This window comes from Canis aureus, chromosome 5, assembly GCF_053574225.1.
Source record: "Canis aureus isolate CA01 chromosome 5, VMU_Caureus_v.1.0, whole genome shotgun sequence".
Lineage (NCBI taxonomy): Eukaryota > Metazoa > Chordata > Mammalia > Carnivora > Canidae > Canis > Canis aureus.
The window spans coordinates 48636961-48658454 of record NC_135615.1 but is presented as its reverse complement, the minus strand read 5'-3'; the positions used below and the strand labels follow the sequence as shown (position 1 = coordinate 48658454).

The 21494-nt window shown below is 46.2% G+C and overlaps 1 protein-coding gene across 1 annotated transcript in view; it reads right to left on the bottom strand.

Moving 5' to 3' along the window:
- ZSWIM6 (zinc finger SWIM-type containing 6) overlaps window positions 1-12119 on the bottom strand; it is a 193493-nt gene extending 181374 nt beyond the window's left edge. Inside the window, exon 1 of the mRNA XM_077897942.1 lies at window positions 11441-12119. Within this exon, the coding sequence (XP_077754068.1) occupies window positions 11441-12104 (664 nt within the window). The 5' untranslated portion in view covers window positions 12105-12119. The remainder of the gene's footprint in view (window positions 1-11440) is intronic.
- Between the last annotated feature and the right edge of the window lie 9375 nt (window positions 12120-21494).

Below are 21494 nucleotides of genomic sequence, written 5' to 3'. Positions count from 1 at the left end.
ATCTGCCTTCTCTAAGCTATTAGACCAGAAATTCACCTTTCACTAAATCCCTCACCTAAAACTTTATTTCACAAAAGTGAATTCAGCAGAATCCATCCAATAACAACCTTAAAGACAAAGTGAAGAAAAAATCCATTTGATTCTATTTCTAGTTATTTTGGCCAATTATTTTGTGCTACCTTAAGAAGGACATCAGATCAATTCACGAACTAAATGTTACCCTGCCATTAAACAGATCTAAGTGTATTACACCAATACTCATTGAATAAGTGAATAACCATCATCCCTGGTTCTATTCATATTCAGTGTAGTCGATGGTACACTGAAAATCATCCCTAACGTAACCTCAGCTTGTCTACGTACCACCCCAGAAAGAATATATGCAATGTTCACATGGCAGCCCCTTCCAAATATACAGATTCACTCTCCAACATTCTTTGTACTTTTTTTCCAAAAATATTCAAGAATACAACTTACTTTTCATTTTGAGCACATCTAGAAATCAAGTAAGTCCTGAAATTCACATGTACATCTGAAAGTTTAAAACTAAGTTTGCAAATAAAATCCACATAATACTGCCTGTAGAGTGTACAGAATCTAGACCCAAATCGTGATATTCCAAATACCTCGTTACTCCCTACAAGAATAGTAAGCTCTTTTTTTTGGCGGGGCACACACACACACACACACACACACACACATTTCTATACCATTAACCAAATTGAAACACACCCTTTGCTGGGTTAGCAAAGGGAACACTGACAACTATAGGAAAAAAAACAGCACAAGTGTTTTTTAAAAAATGTCTGATGACACCTGTAATTACATAAACCAATTCTGACTCTACAACTTCAAGAGCAGTGGCAACTTTAAAAGATGCCTAAGGCATATTAAATAAGTCTGGCAAATTTCACACTTCTTGGTGCCACCACAAAACCAAAATTACCAAGCAGGATCTAAGTGTGAACTGATAAGGCAATTTGTAAATCTTTCTCCCATCTAAAATAGTTATAACAGTATGATGACCACTATCAAAAATCAAGCCTTTCTTAAAACAAACATGTACATCCCACTTCAAAAACGAAGAGATAAGTAGAGTATCATAGTGGAGGATACGTCTGAAAATTAGTTTAGTCAGATAACTGAAAAGTTCAGTTTTTGACATGTGCCAGCAGTCCCAGAACGTGCTGGCCCTGTGCCCTCATGGCCTGGTGCCAGCCTGACGCAGGGCCAGGCTAAAAATAGCAGCCAAGCAGCAGCTGGAACACACAGGTCCTCGTGACCTCAGCTTTCTTCCCCTAAATCAGGGGAGGTTGGAGGGGAGGAGACAATGCAGGCAAGGAAGGGAATAGAACAAGCTCTTGGCTGCTATTTCCTACCTCTTCAGGATTTCTGGCAGTCTTTCCTACCACTGGCTCCCTACTACCCCTCATCCCCTCCACTCCATTTCCCCCCACTCAAAAAAGGAAGAAGGGCAGTGAAGAAAGGAGAGAAAGTAAGGAGACAGTATAACACTGAAGAAGGCTGGATTCAGAGGCTCCTCCACCTTCTAACCTCAAGTCTCACTTGACTTTATCCATCATCACAAAGCAGCCACTGGTCACATCTGTCCTAGCTTTACCACCGACCACAGGAAGGAGAAGTCAAATATCACACAGGTGACTGGCAAGGAAGGGGAGGCCTAAAAGATGGCGCCAAGAGTACAAAATCCGAAGCCCTAAGGAAGCGTAAAGACTGCTAAAAGAAAAAAATAATAAGGTCCTAAAGAAACAGGGCAAACGTATACAAAAAAAGGTCCTCACTCACATACACCAATCAGATTACAAATTTCTGTTACTTGAGTTTTAGGGGTTTATTTTATGAAAAATATCCATGACCATGAGCAGCCCAGGTGGCTCAGCAGTTTAGCACCGCCTTCAGCCCAGGGTGTGATCCTGCAGTCCCGGGATCAAGTCCCACATCAGGCTTCCTGCATGGAGCCTGCTTCTCCCTCTGCCTGTGTCTCTGCCTCTATCTCTGTCTCTCTCATGAATAAATAAATAAAATCTTTAAAAAAAAAAAAAAAAACCATGACCATCTTCTCTGTAGGAATTAATATAAAGTGGTAGCAGGAGCAAAGGTTGAGCATAACCAAATACAGTGCTGCCTTCAAGTTCTGCAGGCCTTCACCAAGAAAGACCATCACAACACTAGAAGAGACTCCAGGCTCTGCTGCTACACTGAAATTATAAAACATTCCTCATTCATAGGAATGCTGGTCATTGTCAACAAATATTTTAACAGGTACAACGTGGCACATACAGCATTCGAAATTGTACTAATCCAATTAAGACAATTTAAATCTTACTTCTGTGGATTCACTCTACATGTGATCTTCCTATGTATATTTTCTATATAATAACTTCTATCATTAGAGATCTGACACCAATTAACAATGAAAAATGCATTAAGTAAACAGAGAGACTGTTAAATAAGGCAGGATCAGGCAGTGAGTCACCTGAATTTTAAGCACATTAATTCACTAAATGAGCTTCCAATTTATCTGATCAGCTTGTTCCGTTAGTAAGAGTTTAAATGTACTGACAGGTCCTACTGCATCCTTCAAATTAACATCTTTCCAATAACCCCCCCCCAAAAAAAATATTAAATCTTCTTACCAGCAACAAGAAATAGTACGATTTTTAATCATAACGTTTAATGACTTCTTAAAAACATCACAAGAGATTATCTTGGCTTCATATTTACTACATTTAGACCTAACCTAGAAGTTATTCCTCTTTCAAAAATTAAAAATGCCCAATGGAAGATGATCAAAATCACCCCACACAACCATCTGCCAAACCTAATAAAATCCACATAATACTGGCTGTTGAGTACACAAAATCTAGACCCAGATCATGATATTCCAAATACCTTGATTCCAAATACCTCCAACTTTTGAAATGCAGTGTTTCAAGTCAAATTTCAAAATACATGCTAAAAATCACAGCTGTGATTACAATTTAAAATTCTGGATACTATGAAAATCACTCTAGAAAGTAGAAAGACTAGAAATCTAAAGATTAACCTTCTGGAATAATTAATGATGACACAGCACGGGCAGTACTTACTTAGAAGGTAAGAGCACCAGTCAGAGAGGTTGTGTCTGGCTCGCTAATGTATCAGCCTGTGTGACTGGGCAAAAGTCACTCATCTTTTTCTTATGCTTTGGTTTCCTCATCTGTAAAATGAGGATGATAAAAGTACCTACCCTCTTAGGAATGTTAAGAAACATAAAGTGCTTGGAGCAGTATCTGGCACAAGATTAATGCTATGAGAAAAAGTGTTACCTACTATTATTACTATTAGTAGGTACTGCTGCAGTAGTATTAAACAGGCCCACTGTAAATCGCGCTCAGCTCAGTAAAGAAACGCCTCCAATCATACAAGAGGTCTTTCAGAGTTGGAGAGAGTACTCAAGTTTTGAGACCACATGGATCACCTACGAGACCCTTTACATCTAGCAGCCATACCATCTACTGGCCTAAGGGAAGGGGACACTGACAAAAACACTGAAAAACTTACAAAAACAAGTCAAATGTAGGCAAAACTGATTGAGTTTTCATACATATACTAAATTCAGAGCAATCACATTTCTTACCAGCTGTTAACTTCTGTTGTTCCGCATAAGCATTTTAAACTTTTGTGGGTTTTGTTTTTTGTTTTTTTAAAGATTTTATTCATTTACTCATGAGAGAGACAGAGAGAGATGCAGTCACAGTCAGAGGGAGAAGCAGGCTTCCTCCAAGGAGCCCGATGTGGCACTCGATCCGGGGACCCCAGGATCACGCCCTGAGCAAAAGGCAAACGGTCAACCGCTAAGCCACCCAGGAGTCCCAGCATTTTAAACTTTTATTCTTTACTGCACAGATGTAAAGGCATAAGAGTAAATTCAAGTGTATTCACACGACCGTAACACAGTTTCATATGGTGAACACTCCTAACTTTTTCAAAACTTTAATCTCATCTTAGAACCTCTAAAATTTCCAAATGTCTACCAATATTTCACATTAGCACGTATTTAGCATGCTAGAACCAGTGCTTAACTGAAGCCATTATATTTTGGCCCGATACTAAAATGCTATCTAGAAATACTTTTATAACATTCAACAAAATGTCAGCCAAATAATCTCTCCAACAGTCCGGTCATGCTACAAGAATATGCCTGCCCTGGGTCACCTGGTTAGCTCAGTCAGTGGACTTTGCAGCTATTGATCTTGGGGTTGTGAGTTCCAGCCCCATAGTGGGTATAGAGATTACTTAAAAATAAAATCTTTAAAAAATTAAAATAACAACAATAAGGTTTGTGCTGGGGCACCTTGCTGCTTCAGTCAGTGGAGCATGCAATTCTTGTCGGGGTCGTGGTTGAGTTCAAGCCCCATGGTGGGTGTAAAGATTACTAACAAATAAAAAAAATGTTTAAAAAAAAAAAAAAAAAGAACATGCTTGTCCTGAGTTCTGGGGTTTGTGAAACTCACCAAACAATCCACACAAAGACAAAGGCAGTGAAGAAACAGAAATTCAAAGTTTGGCTTTACAATTTACTATCCCTCAAAAAAAAAAAAAAAAAACCCAAAAACAAAACACAAAAAAAATTTACTATCCCTCTCTGGACAAATTACTCAACATGTCTGGGCCTCAGCTCTACAAGTAGATAATGACTATCATGCAAAAGTATTTTGTAAAGACAGCTTCTCATCTGTTAGCATATTTTAAGAAGAAACAGCACAATGCATCTGTACGCAAGGGTCGCCGAAATATGTTTTGGGTAATGATACTCAAATGACACCTGGGTTCATCTCCTTTTGTGCTCACTTGTGAACATCAAATTAGTTACAAATACATAAATAAGCATATGTAAATATATACAATACATATTAACTGACACAAAACTAATTATCACCTAAGAATCCCACAAATAGAAAACACTTAGCATATCCTCAGCAACAGAATTCACTTACTATTTGCTGAAATTCAATCTTTAAGTTTCCAATGAAAACCAGATTTTGTACTGCATTCTCTCTAAAGCTTGATATAGCCACCTTTTCTAAATGAGGAAAATAAAGGAAGCATCCTATTTTTAAAGAACTGAAAAACCAGGTACAAAGCATATTCTTAGCAAAACACAGGGCACTGAAGCCAAAAACTGTAAAGATACTTAGGTTTTTAGAACAAATCTAACCAACATACTTTATTTTTGAGACTCTGGCTAGGACTGAGAAACTAGAGTCTCCTTTCATGGGGCAAGACTATGTAAAATTTTTCCCCAAATTACCATGTGATACTGATTTCTCTCAAAAGGAGTCCAAGAGTCTTTCCATCCATTTCAAGAAGGAAACAAGTTTGTGTTTTCTAATTTACAGTAATCCCCAGTTACATATGTCAAAAAATTAATAAACCAAGAAAATTAAATTAGGCTTTTTTTGTTGTGAGAAAGCACTGCTGTTGAACTTACACCATAGTAATTTGAAAGATAACTAAAAATGGTTTTGTGGGTTCCATGTAATCTATCACTTAAAAGCAGTTGCCTATAATCTGCTTTGTTCCTAAAATGCTTATACTTACCTATAATCTTCTTTCTTTTTAGGATATTTGTCCTCTTAAATATAACAGTTGTAGGTCAATGGCAGGTCAGATTTAATGACTGCACCTATAAAAATTTCTAACTCCTCAAGAGTTTTTGTTTGTTTGTTTTTTAAGATTTTTATTTATTTATTCACTCATGAGAGACACAGGAGAGAGGGGCAGAGACACTGGCAGAGGGAGAAGAGGGCTCCACGCAGGGAGCCCGACACGGGACTCGATCCTGGGACTCCAGGATCAGCCCTAGGCCGAAGAAGGCAGGTGCTAAACCGCTGAGCCACCCAGGGATCCCCTCAAGAGTTTGTTTTATCTTAAGTATATGTAACTAAGCTTCTTAAAGGTACCATATTCATTGTGAATTACTGAAGAAAACTGGTTTTCTAACACAAAAATATAGAGCATGTAAGCATGTGGAATTACTACTACAGATCCAAACATGTAATTTTTAAAAGGGGCAGCTTATTTTAAAAAAAAAATCAGTATTGATCCATTTCCATCCTGTTCACTGAAAATATTACCAGCTGAAATCAAAGATTACTAACTAAACCCTTAGTATGAGTGGGACCAGGAAAGATACGCTGGTCCCCCGTCTTTCCAAATGAAACATTTAGACTTAGAATTGATGGTAATTGATTATCCATTGTGAAAAAGAAAAAAGGCCCAGGATAAACATCTAAAAAATTGGCCAAGACATACTTAAGACAATAATGACCTGAGTTGTTCAATTAATTGCAATAATTCTTCTATTAGAGGATGTGTTCCACAGCATCCTGATGTTTCTAAAAGAAAAGGCATCAAAGTCTTTGCAAAAAGGATGAAATTCAACATACAGTTGAAATAAAATAATGGGGATGGCCTTTTCTCCTCCAAACCGAAGGTATACTCAGAATACGACGCTACCGCAAGAAGTTAAAGACTGAAGCAACAGTAAAGATGTTCGCTTATTCAAATCAGCAATTCGCCTTCCAGTATTTTTGAAATCTTTAGGCTACAAAAAGTATTGTTTCCTGAACACTTAGATTTCCTCACCGGACCAATACTAGCCATCAAAGAACTAAATATTAACCACAAATTCCAACATTTTCTCACCTGAAACTGAAATTTTAACTTTCCTCAGAACAATGCTGAGCACGCATGAGGTACACAGACACTTTCAAAAATCAACAACTGTAAGCAAATCAACTGGCACGGAATAAACACATAATGCCACTATAGTTTCAATTTTTTTTCTTTTGTGTACTTCTTCATTAATCAAAAGGCAGAAAAATGTATAGGATCTGATTTTAAGCCATTCTATATTATCACTTCACTCTTGAAAATGCTTTCAATGAAATATACTATCACCAATAAACGGAACACCCAATTCTGAAAGTGCACCTAGAATCACATCTTTACATAACAATCTCCGATCTATAAAGAAAATCAAAACCCTCAAGTACAACTTACCCTTAAGTCAATTAACTGATTAAAATTTTATCCACCCTAATTCTAAAAAAGGTTCCCTTTTACTGCCTTGCCACCCTCTAAAACAAGAAATTTTAAGTCATGAATCCGAAAACAACCGTAATAACGTGCTTACCAAAGAATTAGAATTCTGAACAAAATTCTTTTCTCCCAAAAGTTACCAGCAAAACAAAACAGAAAAAGCAACTCCTTTTGAAACTTATCTCCTTCTTGCCCATACTAAAGAGAAGATCCCAGTTTTATTTAATTAAACACTTCTCGCTTTTAAAATTAGCACAAAAGGAAACTTGTCCGTTTCAAAACAAAACTGAATGCACACCAATCTTCAGAAAGGGAACATACACACCCCAAAACAAAAAATATAAACTAATTAAAAGACACAAGAATAGTTTGTCTAAGATTTTCTAGGACAACAAATACATGCTTCTTTTTCTACTTTGAAGAGAAATCTGACTCATAACACAATCATAAAAAGAAAAGTAGAATCCTCCCCAAGACTTTGCCCATCCACCTAACTGCCCTTCCCCAAAGATATCCACTATGCAATGGCTGCTACACAAGCCTTCATTTTTATGCATCTGTAAGTAAAGTCTATCTTTCTTGATTTTTATTGAAATTACAGCCCACTATATGAACAGCTGACTTGTTTTTAAATGAAATATTCTGGTCATCTTTTCTTGTCGGTACATATTTCTCTCCTTCACTATTTTTCATGATTACATAGAATTCCATTGAGTACTTCTTAACCACTGCCCTTCTGATGGAAATTTCCATGGACTCCAGTTTTTCAGCATTACAAATCATACTGCAGTGAGCACTGCTCACTGTATAGAACATTTCTGGGCACTAATATCTATGTATCTGTCAGATAAATTCCTAGAAATGACACAAGAAAGACTGAGCCGAGCAGCAGCTGGGGAGGTAGCATCTTCTCCTACCTCCTCACCCAATTCTGGGTACCATCTCCCCACCTTTCTTGACTTGGCAGATGAACATGGCATGTCACCTTTACCTGTATCTTCCTATGTAAGAGTGAAGACAAATGATTTTATCACTCATTTGCATTTCTTTATGAAAGGTGTTGCCCATTTTCTAACTTCTTGATCTTTTTTATTTTTCAATCAATTTTTCAGAGTTCCGTTAGCCTCCATCGGGCTGCAAGTATTTGCCACAGTTAGCTGCTTAACTTATGCTTTCAGCCCTACAGAGATCTTCAGTTTTTTATCCAGTTAAATTTGTCTGTCGTCTAATTCATTTGTCTTTATAATTTGAGTTCCAGATCATATTAGGAAAGCTTTTTGCCAGGCAAAATTTTGGGGAAGTTTTTCAACGTGATTTCCAAAATTACTTCAATAATGCCGATAATATTTACATACAAGCACCCTCAAGCAATGGCTCCCTTCTAACAGATCATTATTCAGTAAAAACAAGCAAAGTACGCTTTCTCTAAAACTTCCTAAAATCAGCTGATGGACAGCTCTGCACCAATTAAATACTGTTTACAACTACTACCCCAAAGGTTTAAATTTTTTTTCCTTGAAATTTCTTCTTAAAATGGGAGTTGAAAAATAACTAACAAGTATGTTTAATTTCCCGGAAGTCCCAATTCTCTGACCCTCAATCCCTAGATAATCAACAGTGTCAATATAAAAAAAATAAAGTCCAAAAACTAGATTTTACCTATTGCATCTATAATTTAGTCACCTCTACAAAAGTACATGAATACTTCTGTACGAACAAACTTGTAGTTTTGCAATACCAGAAAACTGCTCTGGTCCTGTCATAGTATCGTGTTCCTTTCCAATTTCAGGTTCTGAAGCAGAAAGGACTTCTACCTCAAACTGCAAAATTATAAAATAAACCTCTTGCCTTAGTATACCAATTTGACCTACCAATTAAAGCCAAATTAGATGTTTTTTCTAGTCATTCTCTCCGTTCTCCACCAAGAAAAAAAAAAAAAATCCTGGTCGTAAGTCTTCTATCTCAGTGCCAGCTGTCAGGCATTTAACAGCCTTCCATCTCGTAAGCTCACTGGCACAACAAGTAATACAACTTGGAAGTTAAGGAAACTGGCAAAACTCAGAGGGGAAAAAAAGAATATTTTCCACAATTTGTACAGCACTTGTTTAGCACGTATGTAAGTGTTTCCGAAAGGGTGGTCAACTCTTCAAACTTTGCAAGAACCATCATACTGTTTCACATCAACCACTGCCAACTCCATTCAGTGGCCTCCTTCCCCTTTGGGGACTATTCAAAAAGTTACTATTTTCTTTTACAACTCACCCAGGCCTCTTCGCTGATGAAAGCAGGCAAAGCCCACGCTGTGTGTCTGTCTCCTAGAGAAGATTGCATCTTTTATTTATCGCCCCTTGGCTTTATTTTCACAGTGAATTCCTGGCTTAAATGTAATCAGCCAAGAAACCCTCCCTATGTGCTCTCCTGTCATTCCTCATTGCTTGCAAGCAGAGTCAAGCATAGAAGGGGAGGGAGAAGAAAAAAAAAAATCCAACATTGCCAGCCAAGCCATAAAAATTCCCAAACTCTGGTTTGGTTATACTGAGAAACCATGGATGTGCTTCAATCCATTTCAACCCAGCAGGAACCAGGCGGGGGGGCGGGGGGGGGGGGGAGAGGTGTAACTTTAAAGAATGCTAATTACATTAAAAAAAAAAAAAAAGATGGAGAGCCTCAAAAGTAAGTTAAACCCTCTCTAGACCTAAGGAAAAGGTACCGAACCTCGAAGAGACAACGTTGGGGGCTGCCTTTGGAAACAAATGACCATGCAGAAAATCACGTTTGCAGATCGCATTAGAATTCAAATTAACCAGAGAGGATTAAACAAACCTTAATTCTCTTTTGGGGCCCCTACCCAGACCCCCGCTCGACTCCCAGAGGGAAGGATAAAAAGAACGGACTACGGGAAGAAAAGACGGGAATTCGGGGCCGGAGCCGCGTGCAGCCCGGTCCCCGGCATCGGCCACGGCGCTCGGCACCACCGCGCTCGGCACCAGGACGCTCGGCGGCCGGCGCTCGGCCAAGGGGCGCGGGGAGCGCGCCGGCAGTCGGGGGCAGTCGGGAGGCGCGGGGGCCCGGACCGCATTGTTCCTCTCGCAGCCCCGCAGGGCAAGAGCTCGGCCCGAGGGGAACGCGGGGGCGGGGGCGGGGGCGAGGCCGGGGGAGCCTTTAAAGTCGGCATCGGAGGAAACTCTCCGGGTCTGTCAGAGAAAGGAGGGCTGCGCAGCTTTAAATCCCAAGTCCTCCTCTCGCCTTTGTCAAACAGCTTCTACTTTACAAGCTCTGGAAAGAAATAGAGAGACTCTTTTGTTTAGTCCCCCCTTTCGGGGGACGACGGGACACTGAAAGGGGCACAAATAAACCTGAAAAGGAGAACAAAGTGCGGGGTCGCGCGGGGCCGCGGGGGCTGCGGGGCGGCCGCCGAGCCTGAGCCTCCGCCTCGCGCTCCCGCCGCCGCCGCCGCCTGCGAGCGCAGGGCCCGTAACCGCCGCCGCCGCCGCCGCCCCGCGCCCACCAAACTCCGGCCCCGCACACAGGGCAGCGCCCAGCGACTCGGGGACGCCTGCGGGGGGGGGGGGGGGGGGGGGGCGGCCTCCGAGGACGCGGGGCCCCGGCCCCCCCACCCCGCGCGCCTCCCGGGCCGGGCATCCCAACCCCGGGCTCAGCCCAGACGCCGCCGCGGCCGCCGGCCCGTCGGGGCCCCGACACGAGCCGCAGCCACCGAGAGGCAGCGCACCGTCGTCCCCACCCCTCCGACCCAGGGCGCGGGGAGGGGGCAGCGGAGGAAGAAAGAGGAGCGGGCGCGGACGACGGGCGAGGGCAGGGCGGGCGCGGGGCAGGGGCAGGGGCAGGGGCAGGAGCGCGGCCGGCCGCCCGCTCGGCCCCGCCGGCATTGTCTGCGCGGCCCGCGCCCCCTCCCCCGCCCCGCACGGCCCCGCCACACACACCCTCCGCCGGAGCCCCGCCGTCCGCCGGCGCCTTTGTCCACAACCACCACCCCCCCCCCAAAAAAGGCGAGCGGCCCCCCGGGACGTGCTCCCCGGGAGGAGGGCGCGGGAGGCGGCGGGCCGGGGCCCCCCGGCACCCACCCGCCAGCCCCGCCGCGGGGCGAGTCCTGCTGATTCATTTCCCACTCGCGCTGGCCCGTCCGGGGAGACGGGGGCGGGGAGGGGCGAGGAGGAAATGGGCGCAGCGCTCCGGGGCACCGGGCGGGGGTGCGGCCGCGCCGGGCGGAGGGGCTCCGCGGAGGACGGGGCCCGGCGCCCCCTCCCCCCGCGGGACGGACGGACGGACGCGCGGACGGGCGGCCGGCCGGCTCCGGGGCTGCCCCGTGACTCACCGACTTGCAGGACGTTGTCGACGCAGCCGCTCTCCAGCAGCGCGATGCCCCGGCGGAAGGGCAGCCGCGTCTCGTCGCCGCCGTCCGCCGCCCCGGCGGCCCCCACCGACGGGACCCCGGCCCCGGCGGCGGCGGCGGCGGCGGCGGCGGCAGCGGCGGCGGCGGCCGAGGTGGCGGCCGGCGAGGACGAGGAGCCGCCGCCGCCCGCGCCGCCCGCGCCGCCGCCCGCGCCGCCGGGGCCGCCGCTGTCGTCGCCGGGGCCGCCCGCGGCGCCGCCGCCGGTGTTGAAGGACGAGTACATGCAGATCTCCCGCTCGCTGCGGGGAAAGGACCAGTACACGATGCGGCGCTGCACCGGCTCCGGGATGCGCTCGAAGCGCTCCTCCACGCGCTGGAACGGCCACTTCTCCGCCACCTTGCGCGCCGCGATGTCCAGCAGCGACTCGGGGCTCTGGGTCTTGCCCGGCGGCAGCAGCCCCAGCGCCGCGCCGCCCCCGCACGCCGCCGAAGCCGCACCGCCCGCCCGCTGGCCCGGCCGACAGGCAGAGCTGTAGCCGCCACCCGCTCCTCCGCCGCCGCTGCTGCCCCCGCCGCCGCCGCCGCCGCCGCCCGGCCGGCAGCAGAGCCGTTTCGCGGGAGGAGGCTGCTGTCCGCGCTCCGCCATGACCGCGCCGCTTCTAACCCGACAGCGGAAGTGCCGGGACCCTATAAACGGCACAAGGAAGCGCGACACGCACACGCCGCGGCGACGCCACGCTGCCATCTAGGGCCCGCCGCTCCTTGTACGGGCACCGGAGGCGGGGCCTCCCCCGTGACGTCAACGTGGAGGCGGGGCACCGATAGGGGGACCTAGGGCCAGGGGCGGGGACTATGCAAATCGCTGAGCTGAAACATAAATAGAGCGCTCGGCGGACACGGGGGTAGCGGGGGCGGCGAGGTTGGGTGCCCGACGGGTTGTGAGAATGTCAGGCCGGCGTGACGCGGGGGGCGGGGCCCAGGCGGGGTTCCCGCGGGAGGGGCCGGGCAGCGGGGCCGGGCCTCGGGTGGGCGGCTGGGTCCCCGTGCCCCCGGCCAACTCCGCTTCCCCCTCCAATTCCCCGTCCGCCTTTGATGTCCGGCAAGTGAGGACGCGCCTCGTGGGTCCGAGCAGTGAGGGAAAGGGCGAAGGGGGGGGATGAGCCCCGGGAAGGGTCCAGGCTGAGTGGGGGGCGGGGCCCGCGAGCCAATGCCCCACCCCCCCACCCCCCGTCAGAGCCCGGCCGCCGGGGAAAAGCCTCTGGGCGGAGGAGGCGCTTTCAAAACAAAGAAATGCGGCGTGGAACCCGGGGGACGGGGGTGGAGAGGAAGGCGGAGGGGGTGCGGCCGGGGCGGCCGGGCTGCCCGCTTCCCCTCCAGACGGCCCCGGGGAACTCCCCCCGCCCCCGCCGGGACTGGCCGCGCTCGGAGGCCGCTCTCCAGTTCACTTTTGCAGACCCGGGCCGGGAAGGGGGGCGCGCGCCCCGCTGCCCCGGTGCCCGTGTGCCCTCCGCGCCCACGGCCCGTCCGGGGGCCGAGCCGGCCAAAGTGTCCCCCGCGGACGCGCCGAGCGCTCGGGACCTGCCCCGCTGCCGTGCGACGCGCGTCCCGGGCTGGCGAGCGTGGCCTCCCCGCCCAGCGCACCCTCCGCCGGCGCGGGGCTGGGACCTTGCCCCGGCTCCCGCCGGCCCCGCGGCCGCGCCGCCGAGACCCTGCTCCGGGCCCCGCTGCCCCTGCGCGAGGTGGCGGGGACACCGGGCGGGGGATGGAGCAAACACACCTTTCTGAGTACACACGCCGCGGGCGCGCGCACCCCGCGGGCGCGCGCTCCCAGCCCCGCCGGCTGCAGACGGCGCGCCCCGGGCGCTCGGGGCGCACTTGGGTCGCGCCGCCGCGGCCCGGGACGGCCCGGGACGCGCGCCGCGCTCCCTGCAGCGCTGGTGGCTCCCGACCCGACCTTCCTCTGCGGCAGAGGCGGGGGCGGGGGGTGGATCCCCGGACGGTGTTCGCAGGCCCCAGAGCCCGGGCAAACCTGGGTCCGAGCCACAGACCCAATGACCTCCCTAGGCACATCCTTCCTCACTCTTCGCCCCACCTTGTTTTTACTGTAAACCGTGCTGCTGATACGGTCGCTATTGTGAAAGCCAAGCCGTGGCGCCTTCGACACTTCCACGTCTTTGCGGGTTGTTGGCGGGTGCTGCCCACCCGCCTGCCTCGTCGCCTCGATTGAAATTAAAGGGAAGAGAGCGCTTCTGCCTTTTAAAGAAAATCGCCCACCGAAGGCCCAGGCCCGGGAGACCTTGAACTGTAGGTCTCGGCTCTTAACCCTGGTCAGGCCCTTAGGAAGCCCAAAGCTGCAGGTCCCCGAGAGAAGGGCTGCTGGCAGGCGCTCCCTCGCTGCCTTACTTGCCAGGAAAATTTTGATGACGTTATGTTTCTGTGCATGTGTCCGGTATTTTGGGATGCACCTCTCGGTGCATAAGGGGAAGGCCGGTGCAAAAAAAAAAAAACTGGAAGAATGTCTTTGTAGGCAAATGGGAGGGGAAGGCTCTTTCCTCTAGTTGTTCCACTTCTAGATCTCTTAAAAAAAATGATTTTTAAACTTTTGAAAAACATAGGTGATAGGAGAAGAAAGTTAAGTCGAAAGTAAAGTACAATTTGAGCTCTTTTCTGTTCTCCAGCACAGTCATGCTAAGCCTCAGGCTTCTATAACAGTGTGTAGATCAGCAAGCATCTTCATCCATATGCACAGAGTCACTTATCTGGAAAGTGAAAGAAGACAAAGCAGGTGCCCTCACACAGGGCAAATGATTCACTCAGGGTCATGGGATGTGTTAGTGGAAGAAATTAATTCACATTGAACAGAAAAACAGATATCTTTGGAGATACCTAACGTTAGAGACTTAGATTTGGTAATGAACTAAAGAGACTAGATTTAAGGCATCATCCTGCAGTTTACCTAGGATGTTGGGTTTAATTCAAAGAAGAATCCAGAGTCACCATCTCGGCTCCATCTCCCCTCTTGGCGCTCAAACTGAGAGCACTCCCTCTGTCTTGAGCTGTTCTCCCCCTGGTTGTCCGGACACGTTACTGTGGATCCAGCATTTCCAAGTCATCTTTCTCTGCCTTGTCTTTGTGTGTCTCTTCCTCCAAACTCTTCAACGTATACCCTTCTTTACGGCCTATCGTGGTCCTCTTCTCCAGTTTTGGTGACCTGCCCTTTAGAGACTTTCTGCCACTCCCACTCCCAACCATGGGTTCTGCTTCAGCTCACTTGTTTCTTCTGGTGGCCGCCCCCTTTTCTATTGCCCTGAGGGTGCCGCATGGCTACCTCAAACCCAGACACCACCATTCCCTGGAAATCAGGCTCTCTTCCTTCCCCTAGACTGTTATTACTGCTGCTGCCTGTTACAGGCCTCCCAGCCTTATTCCTCTTTGCCTCTGCCTGCAACTCCCATTGAGGTTCCTTTGCTGGGTTGTCTGTCCCAGCCCCTCTCTCTGCTCAGTAAATTATTCCGCCTCTCCACTCTGCGGGGCCTCCTCACTGGTATGTCTGTATAACCTTTCCTCCTCCAAGTCCTCCTCCACCCAGCTGTTGTGCTTCCTCAAGTACGATTCAGATGGTGTCACCCTCCTGCTCAAGTCCTTTTAAATGGCTTCCTGCTGCCTACTGGCAAAAGACCAAACTCAGATATGATCTTGACCAAACCCCGCTTTCCAGCCTCATCTCCCTGAGACCCAACAGAACTTCCAGTTCTCCAACAGGATTTTTCTTATATTCCAAGAGGACTTCTCTCAGTTCCCTGGAGTTCGTCCCCATATTCCTACTTGCCACATTTGCTCAAGACAGTCTGCTGACTCTAATGACTCCCTCTTCCCTTGCAACTTGTCAAATCCCTACCCTTCCTTCAAGGACTTGCTCGGATGCTGCTTCCTCTGGGAAAACCCACCTAAATGTGTGATCTCTCCCCACCAGCCCTTCTAACACTTTGGATCTTTCCTACAGCATTTATACCATTCTGCCTGGCATCACAGTTATGTTTACACTTGCCTGAGCCATTCGCCTTCTCTCCCTTCCCTGGTTAGAAATTCTCTGAGGGTTAGGGCTATGCCTCAGCCATTTCTGTAGTCCCAAGCGCCCAGCACTGTACTGCAAGGCTTCTGTCTCCCCAGAGTTTAGCTACACCCATGAGCCAAGGAAGAAGTAAGTCACAGTGTGTCATCATTGGCTGGTACTTGTGCCAGCTCTCGCTTGAGGGGTATTTACAGTGTTTTCCTGGTGTTCATAGAAATCCTTACTAAATTACTTATAATTGCCCTTTTCAAACAGGACCCGACTCCAGGGACCAAATCAGGGCTACAGGCCCCTGGTTATGCTCCAATGTTTGCCATTAGGCAATGGTAGGAAATCAAAGTACAGAAAGTCTACAGCTTCCCAAATGCAGTGACTCATCCTATCACATCACACCACACCACACCACATCTCCCAGTGTGGTCAGGTGCTAGGCTGACAAGCAGACTTCATTAACAGGAATTCCAGTAGCTACACGGATAGCCTCAAGAAGAGAAACACCCCTCCTGGAACACCATACCTAGCCCCTGGTCCATGAAGTTAGAGGCACACATGGATGTATGGCAAAGGAATTTATTTGAAAGGGGCGGTAGAGTCCTATCCAGAGACCAAGCATGGCTCCTGTACCCACCTTTAATTTAAAAATGAAAATTTTGAATTAAATTCAATAGAGATTTATCAAATCCCAGGAGCAGTGGTTTTCAAAGAGAGACCCTTAGCATACCCCTGAGCATGATTCACAGAATTTTAGAGCTTAGGAACCAGAAATGGACAATCACTCGCTCCCCACCTAAGGCTTCTTTACACTCAAGTTTGAAAACTACTCTTTGGTGGCAAGAACTTCACAAACAGTCCCATTGCTTAGGAAGAAGCCTTCAAAAAGAAAAAAAAAAATGACATTGCCTCATCATTATTGCTAGTCATCTCAGCTAATTAAGGGAATAATTTGCCTTTAGTAGGAAGATTCCAAGACATCGAATTAGATTAGATTAGATTGGATTAGCTCGAAGGAACCTCAAGTCATTTGAAGATGGACAGAAAGTTATACCCATGCACTTCCTAATACTGGGATACACTTTTTATATTATAACCAAATCCCATTATGTTCCCTGGAATATAATTGAATTGTTTAGAGAGGAAGAAAAGCCTGAAACAGCATGGTTAGCCGATGAACCAGACATTATTCGCCCATCCAGTAGAATGACAAAGAATTGTCTTCTACATGGCTAAAAAAAGAGTGAAGAATGAGTTATTAGAGATGACACTCCATCAAGGCAAAACGTCCAATAATAGGGAAAAGTACCCAAAGAATCTTTCTGGTCAATCATTTCCACCAAATAGATTCTTGGGCAAAACAAGAGGTGGGCAGGAAATGATCAACGCAGAGCTGAATGAACTAAAAGAATTGCTCCATCCCTAACGAGGGGGAAATTTTGATTAATTTCAACTTTGTTGGGGCACCTGGTTGTCTCAGTCCATAGAGCATGCAACTCCTGATGTTGGGGTTGTGAGTTCAAGCCCCATATTGGGTTTAGAGATTACTCAAAAATAGAATCTTCAAAAATTTTTTTAGCTTTGTTAAATTCCCAAGAATCAAACCACTAATATTTTATTGTTAATATTTTTTAGAAAGTGGGTACAGACACAGGGCTAGGTCCTTTACAAACAGTAACTCGTTTGCTTTTCCAGTCCCGCTGCTCAAGAAACAAATGAAGAAATTGACACTCGAAGAAGTTTGCCAAAGGTTTTTCGGTTCTAATCAGGTCAATCGGGGACTCAAATTTAGTTTGTCTGAGGAGAAAGCCAGGATTTCTCTATTATCCAGTATTTCCCAAACTTGCCAGATCAGAAGAATTGCCCTGAGTACTGGTTAAAAATACAGACTTGCGGGCAGCCCCGTGGCTCAGCGGTTTACCGCTGCCTTCAGCCCAGGGTATGATCCTGGAGACCTGAGATCGAGTCCCACGTCGGGCTCCCGGTGCATGGAGCCTGCTTCTCTCTCTGCCTGTGTCTCTGCCTCTCTCTCTCTCTCTGTCTTTCATGAATAAATAAATAAAATATTTTTTAAAATACAGATTTCCTTTACCTCTCCCATGGAGAGGGCTGGAGTGAGGGGCTTAGAATCTTTTTAACTAAAAAAAAAAAAAAAAAAAAAAAAAAAAAAAAAAACTTTTTAATGCCCTGGATAACTCTTCTGAATATGCAAAATTAGGAAACATCAAAATTTGATGCCACATTATTACTCACTAACCCACACTGTGTCATCATTCCTTCAGATAAACCCTTCTAAAAATTTTTTTAAAAGATTTTATCTGTTTATTCATGACAGAAACAGAGAGAGAAAGAGAGGCAGAGACACAGGCAGGGGGAGAAAGAAGCAGGCTCCATTCAGGGAGCCCTACGTGGGACTCGATCCCCCATCTCCCGGATCCGCCCCTGGGCCAAAGGCAGCGCTAAACCACTGAACCACGGGGGCTGCCCAACCCTTCTAAAATTTGCTGTACTTATAACAAAGTGTATTCAACCAGTGACCCATCACCCAATCTTTGCCATCCTTCTAGGAACAGTGTTTCTGGGGTGCCTGGGTGGTTCAGTCCACTAAGCATCTATCTTCAGCTCAGGTCATGGTCCCAGAGTCCTGGGACCAAGCCCCACATTGCATCTGGCTCCCTGCTCGGCAGGAAGTCTGCTTGTACCTCTCCCACTGCCCCCCTCCCCCCGCCCCCATGGGCACATGCTCTCTCTCTTTTAAATAAATAAATAAATAAATAAATAAATAAATAAATCTTTAAAAAATAATAAGAAGAGTGTTTCTGTGAAGAAACACTTTTTCTGTGAAGATAAAAGCTTCAAAATTACAATCTGGAAGCTTGAAAAAGAAATCATTACATCTTAACATGTACAAAATGATCAGGTTAGCAACTTGATTACAAATTAATTTGCTTTATATTTTGTAATGGGGGACGGGGGTGCCTGGGTGGCTCAGAACTTGAGCGTCTGCCTTTGGCTCAGGGTGTGACCCCCGGGGTCCCAAGATCGAGTCCCACATCGGGCTCACCTCATGGAGCCTGCTTCTCCCTCTGCCTATATCTCTGCCTCTCTCTGTGTGTCTCTCATGAATAAATAAAATCTTTAAAAATTTTGTAATTTGGTGTGGTTCCTGGCTAACTCAGACTCTTGATTTTGGGGTTGTGACTTTGAGCCCCACATTGAGTACAGAGATGACTCAAAAAAATTTTTTTTAATTTTAAGAACATATTTTATAATTTGGACAGCAATTCCTCCTTCAAAAGGTAAAAGGCATTTGCTTTTGTTAAACATTAGATAATCCACTCTATTATTTTTATTTACATAATGTTAATTTTTAGCAAAAATATTTTAGTGTAAATACAGCCTGTGTACAATTTCAGTATTGTGAAAACCAACCAGACTATTATCATTTTGCTATTCATTCCAATCCGAAGTGCAGTGGTGAGTCTCATCAAACAAAAGCCATCTCAGAACCAGAATAATTTACTGGCCTCCAACCAGGCTTAGAAACTAGTGATAGCCAAAAGAAATAGGAAATGCCACATTTAATTATAGCATTTACTCTTTCCCCTTTTTAATAGCTGTAACTTTTTACTAAGTATTTTGTTAAGCTTGTCACAAAATAGACACAAGAACACTATTTAATGGGATAATGTGAAAATATTTACTTTCATATTTAATTACCTATTTCAACTGGGGGGAAAAACTGTCCTACTTTTAAAAACTGAAAAAGTAGCACTATAAAAGAATTCTCATTTAGAAAATTAGTGATTTCCTCAAAATTGCATCACTCTTTCGCAAATATGTCTGATAAGTGAGATAGCACAAGAAAAACACAATTAAAACATCAACTACTGCAGTTTGAACATAGTCTCTAGGGACACAAAAGATGCTCTGACATGTATAGAGGATACATGTGCAGAGAATTATGTCATCCCCCAAATCATTTCACAAACACGTAGCATGAGCATTCTCCAAAATGACCGAACTGTATTTTGTTCAGTCTCATTCCCATCTGGAGGAAGTAAAGACATACAATTCAGACAACCACATAACTTTAGGGGGCACCTTATGCCTGGAGAAAGATTATTTGCATTTAAGAGATAGCATGGAAAATTAAAGTTAAAAATGTGAAAGCCAAACTTTCAAATGTATTTACTGAAGACATTTTATCACCTACAATATTTTTAAATATTCAAGAACCCATTCGTTAAGAATAGCATCATGACAATTCACATATGAAAAATGTCACTTCCAATGACTTTGCTCAAACTCAGAATTGGATAGCTTGTGAAAATGAAGCAGTCTTAGCAAAAGCTGGTATGTCACATACTCTCTCAGCCCAAAATCTGTATTAACACGTTCACAGAACCATACTACAATGAACCCATGGTTATGCAGAATCTTGTAAGAACCACCTTCAACCAGACAATTCCCCAAACGACTGAAGGTCTACTTCTCAAGTACCAAAGCCCTTTTAAAAAGCTTGACTCCGTGGGCTAGGAATCTTTCTAAATCATGACTGACTTAAGAACAAAGTCTTACTATAAACACCATGATGCCCTCAAGACCTTAAGGCACGCAAGAAGATTTGTCTGTAAGGAAAGCCCCAGATTGCTTTTATTCTTTCTTTCTCTATCTTCCTTACTTTATTTTTTATGCTGTTTGTAGTTCTTATTGTTTGGGGTTTGGGTTTTTGTTGTTGTTGTTGTTGTCTCAGGGGTTTTTTGTTTTATTTTGGTTTTTTGGTCTCCTTCTCTACAGTTGTGTTGTCCCGTTACTTGTGATTTTTGGTGTATACCACCCCATTCCTCCTACCTGTCTGAACTACTGCTCCTTATCTGCGGTGGCCTTGGAGCCCAGAAAATCCATTTGTTAGAATTGTGTGAAAAATGGGGACATCTGGGTGGCTCAGTTGTTGAGCATCTGCCTTCAGTTTAGGGCATGATCCTGGGGTCCCAGGATCGAATCCGCATCAGGCTCCCCAGAGGGAGCCTCCTTCTCCCTCTGCCTATGTCTCTGCCTCTCTCTCCCTCTCTCTCCCTCTCCCTCTCTCTCTGTCTCTCATAAATAAATAAATAAAATCTTTTAAAAAAAAAATTGCGTGTAAAATGAAACTCAACTAAACCCTTAATGAGGACCTCCCCTCTGATTAAGATAGATATTTAAAATTTGTCACTTCTCTGTTTTTTGGCTTCTTGCAAACTTCCCAGATTCCAAGTGGTTCGCAGAAACAGGGGAAGTTATCAGATGGTCAAACTCTGGCTTCTAGGGGTTAATATACAGTGATAAGTGAAATTCATGATGATGGCTCTAAGGTGCCTGCTGAATCTTCATACATTAAATAATCTATCTTGAATATGATTTCAATTTTAAAGTATTTCATAAAATCATAATCCTTTGAAACTTGGTGTCTCACAGCTGGAATTGGTGGCAGCATTCTGACGGATTTCTGATGAACCAGAAGCTGCCTTTCCCAGATCACACAAGAGAAGGGCCTGTCGTGCATTCCTGTCACAGCTGGCCTTCACCCTAGGATGAGGAGAGTCGCCTAAACCCTTAACAAACCCACCCTGCAAGACACAAGGCTCAGCGCCGGGGAATGACCTGGCTCCTGTTCACGTCTCCAACTGGCCTTGACCCAAGTCCATTCCTCTCACTCTCGGGTTCTGCCAACACAGGCTGCTCAGGCCTGCTTTCAGTTCCTTGAACACTCAAGGCTCACTTCCTTCGGAGGGCCTCTGCCCAAGAGTTCCCACTGCCTGGAATGCTCTCCCTCCCCAGGCCCGGCAACCACTGCCCAGTTTCCTCCTACTCAGCTTAATCACACTTCCTTAGGAGGGCCTGGCGCTCTGGCGGGTCAGCTCTGCTTCTTCCACACTACTAGTCACCCGCACTTCTCCTAGGAGCCCTCATCACCGTTGCAAGCCTTTCACT